Below are 25,122 nucleotides of genomic sequence, written 5' to 3' on the forward strand. Positions count from 1 at the left end.
TTGTTCTGATTATTTTTTCTCAAGGTAGCTGAACTCATAGGAGACTGTATTATTCGTATACTCAAAAATACATTGATTGCTTTGACAGTTGTGTCTTAGAAATCTGTGAGCTGGGCTTGAGGCAGTGGGCTGGAGTTGGTGCATGTGCTCCTGTTCCCCGGGACAGATCTGTTTCGTGCTGTCCGTGAATATTCTGGTGTTAGCAGTCTCGTGAACTTAGTGACTGTGACTCTACCCCAAGAGAGATGGCTCTGTCAGCCATGGTCTTCTAGTTTCTAAGCCTACAGGGCGAGGAGTCAGATCCTGACCTGGTGAATTGCCTTGTAAAGTCTCTGGGACACCAGCCCGGCGACTCCCGGCTGGGCTGTTTGGTCCCCTGCACTCTTCACAGCTCTCCAAAAGAAAAGATGAATACACAGTGTGGGGTTTTCTTTTCAAGATTATCACCCCTCAGTTTGCTAACATAAGCAATAAGGAAACTGACAAGGGTGCCTTACCATATGATCCCAAGGAAACGTTATATTCTAAAATTTTATTTCCTAGGGACTGCAAGGTGAAAACTACACTAGAAATGTGCATTAGGGGCGCCTCGGTGGCTCAGTCGTTAAGCGTCTGCCTTCAGCTCAGGTCATGATCCCAGAGTGCTGGGATCGAGCCCTGCGTCGGGCTTCCTGCTGGGCCGGGAGCCTGCTTCTCCCTCACCCGCTCCCCTTGCTTGTGTTCCCTTTCTAGCTGTCTCTCTCTGTGTGTCAAGTAAATAAGTAAAATCTTTCAAAAAATATATGCATTAGAAATATATATTTTTAATGCTTTTTGATATAAGCATGAAGACTTACTACAAAGCTGCCTCTGACCTTTGAAAATGTGAAATGAAATTCCAGAAGGGATGCATTATTCCCTCATAGGTTTTCATAAGGAGGACTGAGGGGCCCCTTGCCACATCAGGTCACATCTTTGCTTTTCCTCAGCAGCATCTCTTTGGAATAATAATGGGGCATGGGGAGTCGCTGGAGGAAGTTATATATCAGGCTTTGTCATCACTTGACACAAATGCAAGCTGGTTCAGTGAAGTGCAAACAGCCCCAGGTGGGAAGCGGACTCAGGGTGTCCATTTGGTTCCCCTCTGCCTTTAACCATTAAAAACATTATGAGCACATGACTCACCTCTGCGGAGTTGAACTAAATAACCTTTCAGATCTGCTCAAAATTCATATGCTATGATCCTGTCATGTTTCCTTCAAGTGAGCAAAAAAATAAAAAAATACCTGTTGAAGTCACCAGACTTGGCCTGCCTTTCGTGTCAACCTACTTGATAACAGAGCCAAAAGTAAGCAAATGTTATTTTCAGAGAGGAAAAATGCCCTATTAATAGAAAGAAAGGAAAAAATGGGCATTTCAGTGGGGGTTCAAGTTGATTCCCAGTACAAGAAGAAACATCTCCAGTGCTCCCTGCTCTTTAAAAGTGTGACAAAACAGAAAATTTGAGTTCTCGCCTGTGTTTTGTGCCCACAGATGCAGCATGGAAAATGTCATGGCTGTAGATAATTTTCCTTACATAGCACAGGCCAGATTCCTCTATTATGTAATTCTAATAGAGAATCCCCATAGAGTTACATGCAGAAAGGCAGACAGGCCCATGTGTTTTTTTGTAATCTTCCTTCCCCCTCCTATTTTTCCATTACTGACATTTAGATGAAATTATAGACATTAGACCAGTATGGGGCCTGTTGTATTCCCCGAGGTATTGTTTCATATCAAATGTTTTCTTAGTGCTCTGGCTAATACAGAGTGTTTCCAGAGTTTTGCTTCCAGTGCTATTAAGGAAATATTTTTCTCATTCAACATTCATTTGTTTTAAGCAATTACTTCCCCTATTTATTAGGCTAAATATGCCTTTTTCCCAAATCATATTTACCAGAAATTCTTATTCCAATTTTCCATGCCAATTTCAGGACAGATTTTGAAGAAATTAGTCTCATTCCCATCCAAAAAAAAAATGTTGAGAACATCTCCACTTCAAATAACTTACATTTTCATCTCTTTGTTAACAAAAAAGTATAACAAAAATTATAGTGTTATATCACACATCGCTTGACAGTGAAGTATGAGAAATATGTACAGTGGACTCTTGAACAACGTGGAGGCTAGGAGCACTGACACCCCCCCATGCAGTCTAAAATCCATTTATGATTTTTAAATCCCCCAAGACCTAACTACTAGTAGCCTACTGTTGACTAGAAATCTTCCCAGTAACAGAAACAATTGATTGACACATATTTTCTAAAAATGTTATATATATTTTATATTGTTTTCTTACAACAAGTAAGCTAGAAAAAAGAAAATGTTACTAAGAAAATCATAAGAAGAAAATAGATTTACAGTACTGTATTTATCCAAAAAATCCACATTTACAGTACTGTACTATATTTATTTAAAAAAAATCCACAAACAAGTGAACCTTCGCAGTTCTAATCCATGTTGTTCACGGCTCAACTGTATTTCTCAGAATGTATGTTCTAAACTGATTACTATCCTAATTCTTTGCTCATCTATGTGTTGCAATTTGATTCTAAGGCATAGATAAATATTCTAAAATTATATTTTTAAATTTGACGCTACTTCACTCTATTTTTCATATTAAATATTGCCATTTGGCAATATCACTAACTGCTCATTTGTTTATAAAAATATTTGCTAGGATGTTCCTGATGCAAGTATAATTAAACTGTGTCATCCATGAAACACATTGCTTATAATACTTAAAGCATCCGGTTTTTTTCCCCAGAGAATTGTAAATTATGCTTAGTTATAATAAGCTCCAGGCAATAAGACCGTAGGGGAATAATAACTGGAAGAACATGAGAAAAAAATAACAAAACTAAGGAAGTAAGATTAAAATTATAAAAGTGAAAATATATAAAATTAAAATAAATATAAACCATAAGAGACTCTTAACTCTAGGAAGCAAACTGAGGGTTGCTGTGGGGGGGTTGAAGTAACTGGGTGATGGACATTAAGGAGGGCACGTGATGTAATGAGCACTGTGTATTATATAAGACTGATGAATCACTGACCTCTACCTCTGAAACCAATAATACACTATATGTTAATTAATTGAGTTTAAATTTTAAAAAATTAAAAAAAAAAAGACTTGATTGAAAAAGTAGTAAGGAAAACTTCACAGTAGTGTTGGAAAACAGAAACTTACTTTTACTAGACTAGAAACAATAAGGGAATTTCTGGAAGATATGAAGTATATGCCATTCGTAAGAACACATTTTACATAAAATGGGCAAAATTTGAATAGCAGTGACAATATTAATATCAGAGAAAGTCGAATTTAAGGTAAAAACATAATGTAAAGGGACGCTTTGCATTGATTAAAGTTAAAATCCACCTAGAGAGTATAATTGTCGTAAATGCTTCTAATAAACTAACATCATTGATATATAAAAGCCAAAGCTATTAAAATACAGGGAGAAATGGACAAACTGGCAGTCATAGTGGGAGCCTTTGGTACACATCTCATAGAGGGTTAAAGTATAGGATAAAATAAGGAAACATAAGAATCAATTAATATAAAAAATGAAGTGGATTTAATTAGCAACTATAGATTTATGTTTATATTTCATAATTTACAAATACAAACTCCTGTCAGATATCCATCAGAAACTTACAAGTATTGATGATATACACACGCAACACAAACTAGTCATTTCTGAATTAAGAAATAATAAAATTATTTTAATTAACCACTCAACTGAAGAAATTAGAAAAACAGCACCTCTCTTTCTCACTTTCTATGCTATCCCCCCCCAATAAATGAATAAATCGAAAGCAGAGAAAAGCAATTGAGATGATAAATTTATGAAGTGGGGAAAAAAAGAGAGGGGCGCCTGGGTGGCTCAGTTGGTTAAGCGACTGCCTTCGGCTCAGGTCATGATCCTGGAGTCCCGGGATCGAATCCCGCATCGGGCTCCCTGCTCAGCAGGGAGTCTGCTTCTCCCTCTGACCCTCCTCCCTCTCATGCTCTCTGTCTCTCATTCTCTCTCTCAAATAAATAAATAAAATCTTTAAAAAAAAAAAAAGAAAAAAAGATAATGAGGGAATACGATAATAATAAACCGGCAACACAGAAAATGAGGATAATAAGAGAAATACACAAGTGGGAATGAGAAAGGAAATGTAATTATAGAGACAGAAGAAATTTTAAAAGATGTTAGGTAATACAGTATACCAAAAAGGTAATACATTTTGATGAAATGGAGAAATTCCATAAAAATTGGTAATAACCAATACTAACTCAAGTTTTAAATATTCCATAGAAATAAAATAAATAAATAAATATTTCATAGAAGTAATTGAGAAAGTTATTTTTAAAGTCATTCAAAAAAAAAGCAAAAAAAAAAAAAAAAAAAACTGCCCAAAGGAAATTCTAACCAAAGCAACCAGAGCGGAGGAGATGAAACAATGTGAGATACAGAAGAAGAAAAGGCAAAATTAAAAAACTTCCAGATGATAAGATGGTGAGGTGGAAAGCCCAGTGGAATCAGCTGAAAATACTTCTCTATAGGGAGTTCTTTTTTTTTTTAAGATTTTATTTATTTATTTGACAGAGAGACTGAGAGAGGGAACACAAGCAGGGGGAGTGGGAGAAGGAAAAGCAGGCTTCCCACCGAGCAGAGAGCTCGATGCAGGGCTCGATCCCAGGACCCTGGGATCATGACCTGAGCCGAAGGCAGATGCTTAACAACTGAGACACCCAGGTGCCCCCTCTACAGAGAGTTGTAAAAGTTCCTGTTACCAAATTATTAAAGAGAAATAGCTTTAATTTATGCCAAGACAAATTTGTTTGAAAATAGTAATAGAAAAAAACCCCATTTATAATAGCAAAGAATAAATGTAACCAGAAATAGGTAGCATCTTTATGAGGAAAACGATAATATTCTACTGAGTAACTTAAAAGTGAAGGGACATAACATTTCCCGATGATAAGAACCTATTCTGTAAGAGGTCAACTTTCCCCAGATTAGATTTATATCAATTTTAATACATATCCTCACAAGAGTTTTTTTTCAGAGGGAAGGGGGAGTTCCTGACCAACATTAATAAAACTCATCTGGAAGAATAACATATGAAAAGAATCAGAGTTGATGGATAGAGATTTGCCTGTCAGAAATTAAAATAATGCTGGAAAAGTATCATAATGAAAAGTATCATATATGGAGGCACCTGAGTGACTCAGTTGGTTGAGTGTCTGCCTTCAGCTCAGGTCATGATCTCGGGGTCCTGGGATCGAGCCCCACATCGGGCTCCCTGCTCACTGGGGAGCCTGCTTCTCCCTCTCCTGCTGCTCCCCCTGCTTGTGCGCTCTCTCTCTCTGTCAAATAAATAAAATCTTTAAATAAAAAAGATCATATGTGTGCCAGAAAAGATGGAAAGATTGATGGAATACAATAGAAAGTCTAAATGCAGACCCAAGTCTGGTACATAGATATATAATAGCTTATTGTTTCTAAGGTGCCATGATTGAAAGACTTCATTTTCTGTACTTCCAAGAAAGAAAAAAAATTATTTCAATTAAACTATGTCAAGCAGTTGATTAGGATGCACACTGATTTCAAAAATAATAAAATGTGAGAAAAGTACCTAGTAGTTGAAAAAAGTATGACTTTAGTATTTAAGGTGGCAATTCAAATCATTGGAGAAGGGATAACTATTCAAGTATTTTAAGAATCTAGTAGCAATTTGGGGAAAAAAACTAAGTTGAATTAAAAAGTTAAATGTGATACAATGAATCTATAAAAGTACCAGGGGAAAATAGAGATTCATATATCATCTTAAAGTGGGGAAGCTTCAAAAAAAATGGGGAAGCTTCTCTTAAAAACAAGACACTATACAGCAGAAAACCTCAGATGAAGATAATTGACAAATGACAAGTGCAAAAAAAAATATTCACAAGATTGGTGATAAGGACAGGTCTTACATCTTAGCAAGACAGGATGCTGGTTTTGGAGTCCACCCTGTATGGTAGAGAGTACATGAGACCACAAGCAGGATCTAAGAGCTGACCCCCTGCTCTGCCAAAAAGCCAGGACAAAAACTGTGGTTGGTAACAACATCTGATCTGTGGAATTACAGAAAAGGAAACATAATTGTGTGATTTTAGAAACCATTAGTCCCTTCCCCGTAATTGCTGGAGATGTCTTTGGTGCCGGCTTAGCTCTCAGAGCTGCCATGATGACCACATGAAGCAACATCAGTACAAGTACTTCATGTGCTCTAATAATACGAAGTGACACTGAGATTTTACTAACTGTGCTAGCTCTTGGTTTTCGCCTAATGTTTTTGAGTATTTTCTTTCATGATTGTGTATATTAATTGATTTTTGCTGAGTGGTTTCGTTTTATTTTGGGTTCTGCATTAAGTACTTGGTTTTTATAGAGCAGTGATTCTGATTTTATATGGATGGCTGGTAGATGTGGCATCTCAAGTGACAAGTTTTAAATTTCATTATTGTACTCTTTAGCCACTCTTCCAGTCATTAATGAAGTTCTGAAAACCCTATCTGTAAATGTGTCCGGGCTTTATATTTTCTCCCATAAAGGGACCCTGTTTGTTTGTTATAAACCTTCTTCTTCATAGCTTTTTTTTTTTAACTTGGGTATTTTTGTTTGATAGAATTAAATTTTCTGAAGGGTATAAAGAAATCAGCAGGATGATCATGAATGCTATTCAAATATAACTGTCCATTCTGCTTTGAAAGGAGAATTAAATGATACGCCTAAATCGATAATTTGTCTTCACCCCTTTTCTTGCGCTGAGCTTAGCTCTGTCTACACATCTGTATCTAGATTGGTGGATTGTAATGCAAACACACTTTAGCTGTTCTGCTCTGAGGTGTGATTGTGACAGCCAACTCCTGATATTGGTACATTTAACATTCATTTCAATACCTTTGAATTCCAGAGGTATTTACTAATACTTGTTAATGCACATTCAGTGACGTGCAGTAGAGTTACTTAGCTAGGTCAGAAATCCAGGAGCCTGCTGACAGCCACGGCTCAACCCCTTCCTGTTGTCTTTTCCTTTACAGACATACAATAATTCTTATGAAGTGTTAAAAAAAAAAAATCTTGTTTATGAAAAGGGGCCATCCAGTAGGAGACAACTTTAGTCAGAATTGAAAGGCAATTAACGTTGTGATGTGAGGATAAGGCATGAAACACGTGACTCTCAAGAAAATGTGATTTGGGAGATAGCCAGATCCTAGATAAACAGTTCCCCATGTATAATTTGGGGATTCACAAAGGTTGGAGGACAGAACCCTCGTGCTGTACCATATACATGGGACATGTACTTTTAAGATCATGCCGATTGCTGGTTGAGTTACGGTTTTTCTTGCAGTGTCCAAATTCATTATGTTTCATTTAAAGTATTTCTTGATAATGGAATAAGTGTCAGAGAAGTAATCCCTACGGTAGTAATACAGATAGATAAGGATGTCTTTCCTGTCTATCGTAGAAAAACTCCCACAAACAAACAAGAAAGAGCAAAAATGAGAGTGCAGTTAATTTGTAGGGTTAAAAATGAATTGCACATCAATGGTGATGAAGGGACTTAAAATGCAAGCATGTATCACTGTGGACTACGAAATCCTTTTGTGCTCTGGGAAAAATAAGAGATAACAGACTATAGTCTTCATGGGAAAGTAGTTTGGGTCAGAGCCGCAGTCCTGCATTCTTTCATTAACTCAGTAAACATTTTTCGAGTTCCTGCTATAGGTCAGGCATTTTGCTAGCTGAGGAAGTGGGACTGAAAAAATAAAATCTCTAGGCCCAAGATACGTACAGCCTAGAAAGAGAGCCAGGAATAAAATCCTCCATGATATACCGAGTGGTCATTTTTTTTTTCTCTCTCCAAATTTTTATGTAAATTCTAGTTAGTTCATATATAGTGTTAACACTGGTTTCAGGAGTTGAATTTAGTGCAATGAGCTGGTGGGAGAAAGACACATACCGAGTGATCATCTTAAGGGCAAAGGAAAGAGAAGTGCCTGCCTCACCTGGGAACTGGGCCGCCTCCAGGAGCTATGGTGAAGGAGATTGAGGCGTCCACTGAATCACAGCAAAGAGCATGTAGGGAGCAGTGGAGGCCGGTGGAAAAGCACGGGCCAAGGTGTGAGCAAGCGAGATGCAGTCAGGGGACTGCCCGCAATGACCGGAAGGAGGTACAAGGGCACAGAGCAGCAGTGTGTGGGAAACAGTGGCCTTGGGGACTGGCCCGAGCTGGGGTTTGAATTGTATTTTATTTATTTTTAATTTTTTTGAAGATTTTATTTATTTATTTGACAGAGAGAGAGAGACAGCGAGAGTGGGAACACAAGCAGGGGGAGTGGGAGAGGGAGAAGCAGGCTTCCTGCGGAACAGGGAGCCCGATGCGGGGCTTGATCCCAGGACCCCGGGATCATGACCTGAGCCGAAGGCAGACGTTAACTGATTGAGCCACCCAGGCGCCCCTGGGGTTTGAATTTTAGATCTAAGCATACCAGCTAGGTGGCCTTGAGCAAATGACTTAACCTTTCTAAGACTCAGTTTTTTCATCTGTAAAATGGGGATGGTCACACCTGCCTCACGGCGTAGATCGTAAGGCCTACCGATCACGTTGTGTCCTGAAGGTTTTAGCGCAATACCCGCCCCACAGTGGGCACACAGTGGAACTCTGTGATTATATATTTAGAGACAGAAGAAATAAGGATTTAACAACACTTGTTAAACCCAGAGCTAGGAGGTGCCCAAACCCTTCAAAGAGCAGCCTACTAGGGTCTGAATCCCATAGAACTAGTTGTAAAGATTTACCATAATGTTGATGTGATTTTCCATTTATATTGACTATATCTTTGACCTTCTAAGAGAAGTCAGGATTTAGGAGGTTATGACTTTCTTCAAAGATTAGTCCTGCTTTTATTTCTAAACAAATAGTCATTTTTATTTGCATTTATTTGTAGTATCCAAAGTTGTCTGCAAATAGGATTCTCTGCATCTCTGGATGCAGAGGTGCTTATTTGAAATTTGAGACTGTTTATGTGAATTGCCTGTTTTCTGCATTCTATTTTATATGTAATTGTGTTTTTTAACTTTTAGTTTCTCAGTCAAGAAAGGCAGTCTGTGTGACCCAAAATTCTGATGTGCATCAAAATTGTTCTCTTGGCAAGTGTACAAAAATCCAGTTAGTCTCCAAAGGACAAATTGTCTTTGGGGACTCAACTGATCTAAAATTTGTGACGGAGTCTGGAAGAAAATAGTACTCTAGGATTTTTTTGAACACAGACAACATACATTTAGGACTGTGTGAAACAAGTTCTCATGTAAATTAATTCAGTTTACTTTTCTAGTTTATATTTGTGAGGATCTGTTTGCTTCTTTGAAGATTCCAAGCATTCCTAAGAGGAAAGTGTAAGACAATCTTTGGCAGGGGTTGGGGGCGGGATGTGAGTTAAAGGCAGTAAAAACTATAATAATTAATAATAATATTTACTCAAATTTCTTGGATTGTTATAGGGGTTTGCCAACTTGTTAATAAGATGGAGGAGAATACTGGCAAGGTTAAGCCTTTCAACCGAAATGATGAACAGTTTCTGGAGGCTTTTGTCATCTTTTGTGGCTTGGGGATCCAGAACACACAGATGTATGAAGCGGTGGAGAGAGCCATGGCCAAGCAAATGGTCACACTGGAGGTGGGCTGGCGCGTGCGGGACCCTGTCCGTCTCTGTGGCCACACACTCAGCTTCTGCCCTTTCCCCCAGAACGACTCGTGCGGTCACTGTCTCCTCAGAGAATCAGACTGAATCCTTAGTTCCTCATTTAAACAGCTAAGGAAACTGGGACCCAGAATATTGTAGAAACTTATCAAAGGTCGTATGACCAAACCAGACCTCGGACTGGTTGTCCCTCACTCCTTCGACCTTAACCTTCACTCCTTCGACCTTAAGAATCCAGTCACACAGACGTCTGCTGTCACTGCAGCCTGTCCCTTTCCCATTGCCTGAGCCTCCCCATCTCCTTGTGCACAGTTGTAGTCACACATCTTAAAAGACAAAAACAGAAACCCTAAGCACTCAGAGAATCAGAAGTGAGGCATAGGAAACCCTTTCAGATGACAGATTTGCAGATCCCACTTCTGAAAATCCTGATTCCTAAGTCTTGGGTAGAGGCTGGGAATCTGCATTATTCCAGAGCTCCCCCAAGTGATTCTGAATGTGCAGGCAGCCAGTGAGCCACTGGTTGGGGCACTGACCTCAGGCAAGCTCCCTCCCAGGACCACCCTACCTGAGCGGGGCCAGCCCTTTCCAGATGATTTCCACGAACTGCCTGAAAATGTTCACTTTGTATAACACAGAAATTTCTTGCATCAGAGACCAGTTCAGGGAAATAGACTTCAGAAGGGCAAATGTCTCTACTTACTCACACACTGGTGTGAAGTATATTTGAGTGTATGCCTACTCTTATTTAGTTGATTGAGATCACTGGGTATCAGTGTTTGGAATATGGTAACTTTTCCTCCAATCCTCTAAATAATACCTTACCTAAGTAGCTCAAAAGATATGCATTATAAGTAAAAATTTACCAGTAACCAAGATGGTATACTTTATTTTCTAAAATGAATATATAACACTAATAGTTTTGCCATAGTAACATATAAGAGATCGTGGATTATAAGCCAGTGGAAATCTTTTTCAAATACATGTACGTGTACATATATACACACAAATATACGATTGTGTGTATGTATGCACACGTATACCTCAAGTTACATTTATACAATACATATGCACATGTAGTTTCATGCATGTATATACATGTATACACATGTGTGTTCATGTGTGTATATGTATATAATTTTTAATCAAATTTTTTATAGTTTCCATGGTTTTGTACTGAAGTGAATCTAAACCAGTTATCAATTAGAAATTATCTTTTGTAAAACTTTTTACTATGGAAAATTGCAAGCATATACAGAAGTAGAGAGACTAGCTTAGTGAGCGCCCATGTACTCATTAGCCGTCTTTAATAATTATTGACCCATGGCTGATCTCATTCCTTCATACACTTGCTCACTTCTCTGCACTCTTCTTCCGCTTTAATCCATTGATATTTTTCAAGCAAATTCCAGATATTATGTAATTTAGTTCAAAATCTTCGAATATTTTCCTGATTGAGATTTATTTTTCCACTGTAGTTTTACTTTAGTTAAATATGGGAGTAATTAGGCTTTTACTTAGTATAAGCAATTATTTCAATTCACTATGAGAAGTCCTATCTATGCTTACAAGTTTAACCTTGAAAAAGATTTTCCTGTCCTTATGAGGCACTGGATAAAAGCCAGGGACACAAACTCCTCAGGTTTTCTTAGGACGGTGAATTATTTTGACCTGGAAGCCATGATCATTATAATGACAATAAAACAACAACAATAATAATAGCTAACCTTTATCAAATGTGCTTACTCTGTGTTGTAATGCTCACAGGTACAGACATACCTTATTTTGTGGTGCTTTGCTTTATCGCCCATCACGGATACTTCATTTTTCACACACTGGCGGTCTGTGGCGACCCTATGTTGAGCAAGTCTGTCAGCGTCATTTTGCCAACAGCATTTGCTCACTTCATGTCTCTGTGTTGCCTTTTGATAATTCTCACAATATTTCAGGCTTTTTCATTATTATTATATTTGTTGGGGTGTTGTGTGATAGTGATTAGGACCTGTTGAAAGCTCAGGTGATGGGTTCCATTTTTTTTTAAGCAATGAAGTATTTTTTAAATAAGGTATTACATTGCTTTTTTAGACATAATGCTATTGCACACTTAGTATACTACAGTATAGTGTCAACATAACTTTTACGTGCACTGGGAAACCAAAAAATTCATTTGACTCACTCTGTTATGATAATGGCTTTATTGCAGTGGTCTGGAAACAAATTTGCAATATCTCTGAGGTGTGCCCGTATTAGCAAAATTATTCCTTACGACCCTGAGTAAAGTGCTATTTTTACCTTCAGTGAGACAACATCTATTTTTTTTTAAATTTAGAATGGCATGTTATTCCCATGTCCATTCATCTGTGTTGTATTGCATTTATTTGTATTAGACTAATGCATGGCCACAGTCTTCGCTTTCCTCAACAAACTAGCTCTGTGGTCCCAGCAGCAATGAATTAGCCACCGTGACCCATCGATTTCATGTAAACAGAAGACAGTAGCTCCACGTTTCCTGGGGTTTCCTAGTGCTTAATGGTTCAAATACGAAGACAAATCCCATGTAGCACTGAATCACAAGATAGACATATATACCATTTTAGATTTTGAATTGATTAAAATTTTAAAGACTGGATCAAGGAAAACTAGTCCAGGCTGCTCAATTACTCGAGTCCCCATTTAAAATCTGAAAATGCCTCACCTCCTTATCAGTCCTGCTAAAATATTTGGGGGTTTTAGTAAATTTATGTGTGTCTGTCAAAAATGAACTTTCAAAAAAAAATTTTTTTAAATATGGAAGACATTTTAAGTATGACCACTACCTCGGCTCAAAAGAATGCCTGAAATATTATCCCATTACTTTGAAGTTATTACTTCCGAAATTGGGAATTAAGGATTCTTACGTTAAGGTATAAGAAAATAGTAAGCCTGTCTTTTTAACTCTACTCAGGTAACAGAAAGCGTACTAGATTAGGAATTGAAAGCAGGGTCCCAGGCCTCCCTGTCCCCTCACTAAGTGTGAGCTTGCTGCCAAGTCATGAGAACACCTGTGCCTCGGTGTGCTCAGATGTTAACAGAGGGATTTATAGGCCAGCGCTACACTTCTCAGCTCTTGAATCCTAGGAGTGGGAAGGAATCCCTGAATCTGTATGACATTACATTCTAGCCATGCAATTTTTCTTTATGAAATTCTACACTGGTTATGGGCCTCAACTGAGGACCACTTGTAGACTACTTTCTTTCCAAATATCAATGTTAAAATGTCAGTGTATGCAAAGAGTTTTTTTCTTAATTCTATACACAGGTTAAAAATAACTGAAGTCACTATTATTTTTTAAAAAGCAGTACAAAAAGAAGAAAAAGCAGTACAAAATAAGCTTTCTGCCAAGGTTGAGCCAGTAGCATGGCTGATAAATAATGTGCTCTCTGTATCAATGGTGTCAGAATAAAAGTGACAAGACTTTCTCTGAACATAGGGAGTATAACTTTTTGTCTTCCGAAACACGCAATTGAATGGAAATCTGGGATTTTTTCTCTCTGTTCAAGAAAGCAGGAAACAGACTTGACATTCTGGGGCGTCTAGTTCTGTCTCCAGGAAGTTTTAGCAGAATCTCAAGCTTGACACTGTCAAAGTCTACATTCGGTAGTCCTCTCTTGGATAACCTGTTTTCCTTTGTTTCTTACCCTGTAGGTTCTGTCATATCACGCTTCAGCAGCAGAAGAAGAAACAAGAGAGCTCCAATCCTTAGCGGTAATGCTCCCCTTTCTTTGTAAAAGTGACTAAGTGCCGACATCTAATTAGTACATAAACATGGTTCTCTTAGGATAACTTCTTCTAATAACAATGGTCCCATTGAATTAAATGTGGTAAATATTTAGATGGACATTCATAAAAATATTTAATCAATTCTACTTTCTTGTAGGGCCACAAAGTCACTGATGATAACAAAGCAAAAGATAACTTACTGACTTTATAATACATTATATGATTCTGATTTTTTTTTTCCCCAGTAATGTTACATCTTTTTTAGGCCAAAACTAAACTTACCTTTCAGTTCCTGGGGAAATGTGAACAGGTGACCATGAGGTGGAGGCTTGGTAAGGGTAATGACAACAAAGATTTTGTAGTTTGTTGCCGATAACCTGCTCTGCCCTATCGGGAATTGAGAGTGATTTTAATGTCTGACCATGTGGCTTATGGAATGTTATTTGAAACTGGGTTCAAATAAGGTCAGTTCCTGAATTCTCATTACATTTTTTATTTAGTATGTTATGAGAAAAAAACATACTGATATGTAAGTAGAATGTTAAATGTTCTAGGTCTTGGTTGAGATTAATGAAAATTTGAGGCACTTACACATTGACAACAAAGGCAAGTGGCCTTCCGAGTTGAAATTTACTTGGGACAACATGGAGAAGGTCTACACGAGATGTGACGAGAGTCTGTAAAGAATGAGGAAAGTGCGAACAGATGGATGAGATTCTTCTTCGTTGTCATCGTCAGCATAGCTGACCCCATGCCACCCTTCTGTGGCCTTATGTACATTTCCTTATGTAATCTGCACAGCTGTGTTATGAAGGCCACCCTGAAGCTAGAGAAGCCAAGTTGACGTGCTCAAGGTCACACTGGCAGAAAGTGGGGGAAGTCAGGTACAAACTCTTATGGTCTTCCTCACGTGCAGACCACTGTGCTGTTATGAGCCATTAGGGAGAGAGAAGATTAAAGATGAGTGAAATGCTTTGACCTTCGTAATTCAAAGAATGATGGTGCCATTAACTGACAAGAGTGGAAATGTTAAGAAAGGGAAGTGGTAGGTTTGACCGAGAACGTGGTAAGTGTGAGGCGCTGGTGGAACCACCAGATGTAGGTCTTCCAACAGTTAGCAGAGGCAGGACTAGCGTGAGGAGGGGCTGAATCAGAGATGGTGATTTGGAGGTCCCGCCATGGGGTTTGGGGGATCCCATGGGAGTGGAGCAGTTGGGAGGGGGGTATGGAAGACTGAGGGCAGAACTCTTGGGAATCTGGGTTTCGATGGAAGGAGTAGGAAAGGAACCTGGCTGAGGTGGAGGAGTGGTAGGTGAGCAGGGAGGAAGATTTAGGATGTGGCAGTGGCCCAGAAGGCAAAGGGATGAGTTTCAAAGAGGAAGGAGGGTGCATCAGTGGTAGGAAGGTTGAGAAAAAGGACTGAGAGAAGGCTGCTGGACTCTGTGATCACGTGATTGTTGAGGAAGCAGCTTTAGGTGTAAAACTGCCGGAGGTAAGAGTGAATGGTGACAAAATGGAGAAAATGAATCATAGCCTAGTTTCAAAAGATGAGTTTTGTGTAAAAGAGGGAGTGGAGAAGTAGTAATGAAGGGTGTTGGCTGAACCGTGTGAAGTTTTTTGTTTTGGTTTGCTTTGTTGTTGTGTGCGCAGGGTTGCTCACAAGCTAGAGAACCAGCATGCTCTTGGACAGAGGGCAAAGGTAGGGGATCGAGTGAGTACAAGGCAGGGAAGAGATCTAGACACTGGAGCAGCCTAGGCATTGAGCGAGACAAGAGGGAAGGGATCATAACAATAATAGTAGGGGTGCCTGGGTGGCTCAGTCGGTTAAGCGTCTGCCTTCGGCTCAGGTCATGATCCCAGAGTCCTGGGATCAAGTCCCGCATCGGGCTCCCTGCTCAGCAGGGAACCTGCTTTTCGCTCTGCCTGCCGCTTCCCCCACTTGTGCTCTCTCTCTCTCTCTCTGACAAATAAATAAAATCTTTAAAAAACTTAAAAAAATAATAGTAATAATAGTAGCTTCATTTATTGAGCACTTACCATACACCTGGCATCTCTGAAGTTCTCTGCATGTGTTAACTAAGTGTATTTAGTCCACAGCAACCCCATGAGGTCAGTACCCGTTAGCATTTGGACTTCGAGGATTTTGAGGTTGAGAGGATCTCAGGATCTCCCGGGTGGTAAGTGGTGGTGCGAGTACTCAATCCAGGAAGCCCACATCCAGAGCCCACACTCCATTGCACAACACTGGAGAGGCAATGAGCTGGAAAGGAAGGAAGGATGAGAACTTACAGACGTTCTCAATTAAATCAGTGAGTAGGAAGTGGAGTCATTTGCCAAGAACAGTTTAAGGAACTTGAGGTGATTTGTCCTGAAAGGTTACACTTCTTCATTTGGGGTTAGCCTTATTCGGAGGCTATATGGGCTGTATTTATTTTGTTGACGATGGTATTCGAAGGAATGAGCAGTTTTTCAATTATTTACAAAGGTTTATATGTTTTAAATATCTTTCACATCAGGCTTAATTGGCCTGTTTGTCTAATCCTCCCAGAATGATGAAGTTTTGAACTAAAAGCATACTGTGAGTTGGAAATTATCACATGGAAAGATACATCTTGAAGTGCTTGCAGGCACTGCGGGAGTGTTAAATCAGTTCTAAAATGAGGGCAAGGATACACTCTGCCATGTGTTGTTTTAGATAAATAAAAACTAGCAAATAGAGCAACGTCTAAAGGTAATGCTGGAAAAATCACTTAGGTCATTAAACTTTGCTTTTCACTTTGAAAATAGCAGTCCTTCAGAAAACATTTGGAAGTTATTTTCTCAGTTATTTTTATAATTTTAACAAGAGAAAAACCCTTTGGAGTAACTGAAAGTTGCCATATTGGAGTATTGTTCAAAACCATCTGTTGTTTCATTCAGAAAATAGATTTCTGGCAGCTGCACTGAGAAATTTAGGGTTATAAGCTTGTAGGTCGAGTTCTTTATTTAAACTGGTTGAAATTCAGCAACTGAATGCAATGCTGGTTTTCTAGCAACCGAATAAAAATTCCTTCACAGCCTCAAGTACACAGGTGTCTGCGTTATCCAGCGATGGCCGGAATTGCTGCCTTTGTCGTGTATCTGATGATTTGTCTCAATTTAAAACCCAAAATAAATCGAAAAGCTGTCTAATGTATTCTTAACTTTTATTTTTACAAATTAGTTCTTGAATTAAATAATATACTTCAGGATGCTGAATATTTATGCCTGTGTCCAGAAAAGTTCTCTAATTACAACAGAAGTATAACGAAGTTGACAGGAAACTCAGAGTCCTTATTTTTTTTTCCTTGTTTTACTTGAGTTTTTAATCTAATTTCTCTTGACTTAGAATTGGGTATCGCAGAAATAAGGCCTTAAACTAAGCATTCTACCATATACCTTTTAATGATCATTAGTCACAAGTTGATCACATAAAAATAAATGGACCCCAGCTGCCTGGTCATGGTTATTAGAAAATTATTAGTTAAGATAATCAGAAAGTAATCAATGTTTATTTCCAGTAACTGGATATGTGATGGACTGATTGCCTTTTCTGCCTTCCTCTCTTGTTAGAGGGATAGTAAATAAATATGTATTAGAGTTTAGTTTTTTAAAATAAGCTTCTCAGTTTTGCCATGGAGTCCATGCTTATTCAGTGCAGTCTGTAGAGCTTCTGCTTTATGTCAATTTCTGCAATCATACATAATGTATTTAAAAGCAAACAGACCCTTTTGTATCCTGAAAGGTTTTCTGCATCAATATAGTGAGAGAGGAAGAAGCTGACTTCTTAGGCAGGATTTCTTAGGAGAGAATTTACTTCATCTTGACCTTAACCTTTCAGAGCCAGAAACGTCACATGAACGCTCTTACCAGGTGTGTGCGTGACAGGTGACAGCAGGAAAGGGCAGAGCTGCTCCCTGACCCAAATCTCTGATGCCTAAAAGTCAGTGTCAGAGTATCGATCCGATTCCTTGTATCAAGATGATCATCACATTCCCTCACTTTTGGGGAAAATCTGTATATGGATAGTCAAATTATAAATGGAAAATTTTGAGCTGATAATAACAGAGTTGGCGTTATGATCTCGATAACCAGTGTCACTGAACTGTAGTAACCTATGGCATTCAGGAAGATTCCTTCTTCCTCAAACAGGTGCTAGAATTACCCTGAAACCATCTGGGTCCTTTGGACTTCCTGTACACCATCAGTTGATACATTCATTTTTATAGGTGTCTACAACATTAACTGGGCCATATCTTTTCCACATTGGCAAGACTTAATAGATTCTGTTTGATTCTTCCTGCTTTCCTTTGGCAAGCTAATCTTATCTTTTCTGCTTTGATTTTCCTAGTGAATTACTTCCAACGGTAATCTTAGCTCCAAAGTATAGTGGTGCCGTTCTTGAACTTCTTATATACTAACTAGATGTTGACCAGATCTGCACTAATTATTCCTAACTGTAGTCGTAAATTTACCTCGAAGGTTTTACTTATAAGCATATATACATTTTGTCAGAGTCTTGACATTATCATGTGCCATCGTTACATGGTTTTGAAAACTGTATGCTCATTATTTTTTACATTCTGTGCCTCTTTGCTATTGAGATTTATAAGATTACATTTATATAATGTTAGAAAGAAGGAAAAATCATAAAACATGTTGATGTAGTTATTAAAGAAAATATGCTAATCCAGTCCTGCTTTGCCTTATTCGCTTCTTTATTCTCTATAAGATTTGGTTCTTTGAATATTCACCTCCCTTTTTTAAGTAAATTTCTTTCTCCTATGCGTTTGGATTCACTTCCCTCTTAGAGAAAGATAAATTCTAACAGGCTTGTAAATGGTGTGGATTTTTTTTCTTTAAGAACATATTTTCTGTGCATGTTAAAAGTGGGGAAGAGAGACATTAGGCTTCTGTAAAGTATAATGTGATGACTGTCAAACGGCTTTATTCAGAGATCTGGAAACCAAACTGCTCTGCTCTGTGTAAAATGGTCCCCCGCTAGGTGGGGGATAGGGATCAGGGACTGATACGGGGAGCTTAAACCCCTAACCGAGCAAGCATCTCTCCTTGTCGCTACCAATTAACTCATCAGATATCTTACATTAATTTTATCCTTGAAGGTAATTTCCTTGAAGAATGGATCATTGAGGAAAATCTCTTTTCCTCCTAACATTTATATTGAATAAGCATCAGGAGTAATGTAACAAAATGCCTTTATAAAACACTGAAGCTAACTGGAAGAATTTGAAATTTTATGGAAGACCAAGTTCAGTATCTGCTCTTCTATTCAAACTTATTTTAACAAATAACTTTCTGAATAAGGAGCCTTGTCTTAACAGTTGGCTGTTAGGAGTCGTTTTCGTAATTTTTACTTTCACTCTCGAGATTTGATACTTCAGACCTAAGGCAGGTAGAATGCCTTTTATAGCAGTGTGACCTTTTTCGTATAAAGATTATACAATTGAGCAGATTGTGTAGCCATGTAGCCACATGTCTTTATTTTCTTCTGAGGTTACCAGAGACTTTGCCGCAGGCTAAATATAAACCTTTTTCATGAGACATCCACCAAAAATAAGAAACTCAATAATTTTTAAATGATTCTTTTATTTACCTTACCCAAGTGTATTATTTTTCCATGGACACATGCTTTTTGGGCTTTAAGGAGACTATACACTTTATAAATAGTTTATTTCCTATAAAGTCTTATTTTTCTATTAAGTAAACAAAGAGGTACCCTCTACACTTGTGTAGAAGCCTTCATAATAAGAAATAGTTGAATAAAAAAGTCTGTCATTTGTCTTATGTAAGGCACTGATAATGCTCAGGATAGATTCTCTTTGATTTTAGAAAAATATGTGATTATATTAGCCAGGGTTTTCCAGAGAAACAGAACCAGTAGGTGAGAGATTTATTCTGAGGAATTGGCTCACACTATTAATGGTGGCTGAGAAATCCAGCAGTCTGTTGTCTGCAAGGCTAGAGACCCAGGAAAACCAGTGGTATAATTCAGTGTAAGTCTAAAGGCCTGAGAACAGAGGAGCTGATGGTTGAAATCCGAGTCCCAGGGCCTGAGAAGATGAGATGAAATATCCCAACTCCATAGGAAGCAAAAAGGGGCGGATTCCTCCTTCCTCCATCTTTTGTTCTATTCAGACCCTAAACAGATGGATGATGCCCACCCACACTGGGAAGGGTAGTCTACTGAGTCCACTAATTCAATGCTGATCTTATCCAGAAATACTTTCACAGACATACCCAGAAATAATGTTTAATTTAGGCACCTGCTGTCCAGTCGAGACAAAAACTTAACCATCACGAGTGACTAAAAAGAGAAGTTAAACATGTACTTACGTTCCCTATCGTTGTGTTGTTATGGATCATGTGCAAACTAACATATTTGTGTCATTGCACTTTTTTTTAATATTCTTTTTGTTTTTTTATTATGTTATGTTAATCACCATACATTACATCATTAGTTTTCGATGTAGTGTTCCACGATTCATTGTTTGTGTGTCATTGCACTTTAAATACTATGTATTTTGGGCGCCTGGGTGGCTCAGTTGGTTAAGCGACTGCCTTCGGCTCAGGTCATGATCCTGGAGTCCCTGGATCGAGTCCCGCATCGGGCTCCCTGCTCGGCAGGGAGCCTGCTTCTGCCTCTGACCCTCCCCCTCTCATGTGCTCTCTCTCTCTCATTCTCTCTGTCTCAAATAAATAAATAAAAAATCTTTAAAAAAAAAAATAAAAACTATGTATTTCAATTATTTTTTTTAAAGATTTTATTTCTTTATTTGATAGAAAGATAAAGAGGCAGAGTGGCAGGCAAAGGGAGAGGGAGAAGCAGGCTTCCCTTGGAGCAGGGAGCCCGATGCGGGGCTCGATCCCAGGACCCTGGGATCATGACCAGAGCCGAAGGCGGACGCTTAACGACTGAGCCACCCAGGCGCCCTGAATTTCAATTATTTATGTGTGTATCTTCACCACCAGCCTGTTCTTGAGCCATCCTTATCACCATCATCATCATCATAGCTACCATTTAGTGATGGCTTCACAAGAACCTGGTTTACGTATCTTGTTAAATGATTGAATGAATGAATCAATCACTAGATTCTGGAAAATCAGGACTTTTAGAGAGCCTAAACTCTAGCATGAAATAACACAACTCAAGCTCCTTCAATATTCAACAAGATTTTGCTTGCTTTATTCCTTAAAATGATTATGAAGCTAGAAATAATTTATTAGTTGATGACATATATAAAGCTTCATGGGTCTGGAGAAGAACTAGCTTCCACTTCCAGCTCTGTGATCTCAGACAAATCTGTGACTCCTTTGTGTCTCAGTTTCTTTGTCCGTAAAAAGAGGATAATAAAAGAATTTACCTTGCAGAGTAGTAGTGACTGGAGTTCCTGGTACATATGTCCCCAGGAAGTATTAGTTATTGATAGTAGTGGTAACAGTGAGAGGAAAATCTGTTCCCAAAATCTAGTAGTAAGAGCGGCAAGATCTTGATGTGTCCTGTCATGTTCCATGTCTTTTTGCCTGAGCCATTCTAATAATGTGCACTTCAAGGAAGTATACACTCATTTTTTTTTTAAAAGATTTTATTTATTTATTTGACAGAGAGAGACAGCAAGAGAGGGAACACAAGCAGGGGGAGTGGGAGAGGGAGAAGCAGGCTTCCTGCAGAGCAAGGAGCCCGATGCGGGGCTCGATCCCAGGACCCCAGGACCATGACCTGAGCCGAAGGCAGACGCCTAATGACTGAGCCACCCAGGCGCCCCTACACTCATTTTTTAAAATTAGTTTAAGTGGAACAAATAGGTGAAAAATCTGGACGAAAAAAGCCCCATGTGTCCTAAGAACATATGGAAACCTTTGTTTTTAAGGTATAACCAGTTCTCTACTTGAGGGGAGTAATCTAGAATTGACCATTTTAGGTAACTTCTTGCCAGAGTGGCTAAAAAGTGGATTTGGGTCATTGCTTTCCCGTCCTGAGTTTTTTGGAAGTGAATGAATCAAATTTTAATGAGACTTAAGACAAACTGAAGCTGATTTTGAAAATATTACAGTAATGAAATATTTATTGTGCAGATGAAAGGAATTTAAAATTTCTTAAAGCAAATAAAATTAATAATTGATGCATAGGGTAAGAAAGCATATATCTGTTGTTTCTGACACAACATGATTCATTATTAATGTTAACATATTTTTTTTTTTTTAAGATTTTATTTATTTGACAGAGAGAGAGAGCGAGAGCAGGAACACAAGCAGGGGGAGTGGGAGAGGGAGAAGCAGGCTTCCTGCCGAGCAGGGAGCCTGATGTGGGACTCGATCCCAGGACCCCGGGATCATGACCTGAGCCGAAGGCAGACACTTAACGACTGAGCCACCCAGGCGCCCAATGTTAACATATTTATTATAACTCTTTGCCAAATTAAATTACATTTAATATTATTGAGAACTAGTTAGGTCTTGATGAGCACAAAAAGATTTTCATTTACACACTTATATTTGCCTCCTACTCTATGTGGATATTATATTAGGTGCTCCACATGACAGTAAATAATAAGTCTCTACCCTCCTAGAATTTGAATAGTGAAGGACTATATACAATATATACTATAATTATTCAATATTATATGATTATAGCCAGAAACAAAAAACTGCAACTTTAAAGTGTATGGCATTGTGAAATTATATAATATAGAGACATTCTAAAATGAATGGTCTGGGATATGTGTAGTTTTTCATGTAAGAGATGTGGCAAGTCTGTGATTTCATCCTATACCGTAATTCAGCAACCTGCAGGATAAGATTGCATCTAGGTTTTGGCTACATTAATGCTTCAAGAAATAGAATGTTTCGATTTGCAATCAAGATCCAGAGCTCACTGCCTTCCACAGACACACCAAAACTACAACTACATATAAAACAACTATCTCTGAGAATGACCTGAAGACTAGCAGAACTAAGATTTTACAGAACTAAAGATATAAAGAAGAAGTCACATCAAGACAACCAGGGGAGGCAGAGATGCTGTCTACTCAGGACCCACACCCCCCAGCATGGCAACCCACAAACGGGAGGATATCACAATTGCAAAGGCCCTCTCTGAGGGACAAAGTCCAGCCTCCATATCGGGCTCTATGATCCAGGAAACCTGCACTGCGAAGATGAGCTCCCATAACATCTGGCTTTGAAAACCACTGGGGCTTAAGTCCAGGAGAGCCAGAGGACAGTAGGAAACCAAGACTCTGCTCTTAATTCAAGGGCATGTGCACAGTCTCACTTGCTTTGAGTCCCAGAGCAGAGGCAACAGTTTGAAAAGTGCCTGTGTTACGTATGAATGAGATTCATGGACTAATTTAACTGACTGAATTTAGGGCATGGAACTAATTTGGGGATCTGTTGGAACTTTCTGCAGGGATAGAAGTACTGGTGGATGCCATTTTTTTCACTCCCCTTTACCTAGCAGCTCTGAGTAGCTGCCCTACTTAGCAGGTGCCATTTTGACACTCTCCATCTCCAGTGCTAGCACCGCTTGCCCTGCCCTGGCATTTCCCTTCAGACTTGCCGTACCAAGCCCACCCAGCCTGGCCTGTGCTCCTTCCAAGTGGCTACGCCCCACCACACCTGATGGGTGGCCTCGGGGACAATGGTACTGCCCCAGGTAACCTCACCCTACCACAACCAGTGGGTGGTCCTCCACCCTGCCATACCAGAGGGGATGGGTGACCAGGGGAGTTTGCACTACAGGGTCCCACATGACACCTTCTACATAAAGCCACTCCTTCGAGACAAGGAGACATAATTGATCTACCTAATCCATGGAAGCGAACAGAGAATCGGGCAAAATGAAGAGACAGAAGGATGTGTTCCAAATGAAAGAACAAGATAAAACTGCAGAAAATAAATAAGTGAAATGGAGATAAACAATCTACCAGATAAAGAATTCAAAGAAATTGTCATAAAGATGCTTATTGATCTTGGGAGTAGAATGGATGAATACAATGAGAACTTCAACAAAGAGATAGAAAATACAAAGAGAGCCTATTGCATTGAAGAATACAATAACTGAAATTAAAAATACACTAGAGGGAGGGGCACCTGAGTGGCTCAGTTGGTTAAGCATCTGCCTTCAGCTCGGGTCATGATCCCAGGGCCCTGGGATCAAGCCCTGCATCAGGCTCACTGCTCAGCGGAGAGCCTGCTTTTCCCTCTCCCTCTGCCTGCCACTCTGACTATCTGTGCTCTCTCTCTATCTCTCTGTCAAATAAATAAATAAAATCTTTAAAAAAATAATAAAAATGACAACATTTAAAAAAAAATACACTAGAGGGAATCAAGAGAAGATTAAATGATGCAGAAGAGGGGCGCCTGGGTGGCTCAGTTGGTTAAGCGACTGCCTTCGGCTCAGGTCATGATCCTGGAGTCCCAAGATCGAGTCCCGCATTGGGCTCCCTGCTCAGCAGGGAGTCTGCTTCTCCCTCTGGCCCTCCCCCTCTCATGTGCTCTCTCTCTCTCATTCTCTCTGTCTCAAATAAATAAATAAAATCTTTAAAAAATTAAAAAAAAAAATGATGCAGAAGAACAGATCAACTTCTCTAAGACAGGGCTGTGGAAATCAACCAATCAGAACAAAAAGGAAAGAGAATTTTTAAAAACTGAGGATAGTTTAAGGCATAAGATCAAGCATATTAACACTCACATAGGGGTCCCAGAGGAGAAGAGAGTGAGAAAGGGACAGAAAACCTGTTTGAAGAAATAATGCCTAAAAACTTTCCTAACCTGTGAAGGAAGAAAACATCCCCACTCCAGAAGTACAGAGAGCCCCAAAAAGATGAACCCAAAGACACCCACACCAAGGCACATTATAATCAAAGTGTCAAAAATTAAAAGAGATCATCTTAAAAGCAGCAAGAGAAAAACAACTAGTTGTATACAAGGGAGCCCCTATAAAACTATCAGCCTATGTTTCAGCAGAAACTTTATAGGCCAGAAGAGAATGGTATGATATATTCAAACAGCTGAAAGGAGAAAAACAAAACCAAGAATACTCTACCTGGAAAGGGTACCGTTCAGAATTGAAGGAGAGATAAGGAGTTTCATCAACAAACAAAAGCTAAAGGAGTTTATCACCAGTACACTGGCCTTACAAGAAATGTTAAAGGTACTTCATTAAATAGAAAAGGAAAGGTCATAATTAGCAATAAGAAAATTATTAAAGAAAAAAAATCTCACTGGTATGGGTAAACATATAGTAAAGGTACTGGGTCAACCACTTATATAACTATTATGGAGGTTAAAAGACAAAAGTAATAAAATCATCTACATCTACAATAATTTGTCAAAGGATACACAAAATATGTGTAAAATATGATGTCAAAAACAAAACGTGGTGGAGTAAAAATCTAATGGTTTAGAATGTGCTCAAACTCTGGTGACCATCAACTTAATATAGACTGGTATAAACCTAGGACGTTGTATATGAACCTTATGATAACCACAGATGAGATACCTATAATAGATACACAAAAAATTGAGAGTAAGGAATAAAAACATAACACTAAGGAAAGTCACC

The 25,122-nt window shown here is 38.8% G+C and overlaps 1 protein-coding gene and 1 long non-coding RNA gene across 5 annotated transcripts in view; both read left to right on the plus strand.

Annotated features, from left to right (window-relative positions):
• LOC145720273 (uncharacterized) overlaps positions 1-25,122 on the plus strand; it is a 332,443-nt gene that overhangs the window by 197,925 nt on the left and 109,396 nt on the right. The window lies entirely within an intron of this gene.
• Positions 1-25,122, plus strand: part of PDE5A (phosphodiesterase 5A) — a 145,363-nt gene that overhangs the window by 74,146 nt on the left and 46,095 nt on the right. For all 4 annotated transcript variants that reach the window (XR_014143157.1, XR_014143156.1, XM_006740607.3 and 1 more), the window contains exons 10-11: positions 9,561-9,736; positions 13,446-13,505. Coding sequence is in view for 2 of the 4 variants with exons in the window: in XM_006740607.3 (XP_006740670.1) it covers positions 9,561-9,736; positions 13,446-13,505 (236 nt within the window). In the remaining 2 variants the exon portion in view is untranslated. The remainder of the gene's footprint in view (positions 1-9,560; positions 9,737-13,445; positions 13,506-25,122) is intronic.

Source organism: Leptonychotes weddellii, chromosome 2, assembly GCF_054177405.1.
Source record: "Leptonychotes weddellii isolate Sample4059 chromosome 2, ASM5417740v2, whole genome shotgun sequence".
Classification (NCBI taxonomy): domain Eukaryota; kingdom Metazoa; phylum Chordata; class Mammalia; order Carnivora; family Phocidae; genus Leptonychotes; species Leptonychotes weddellii.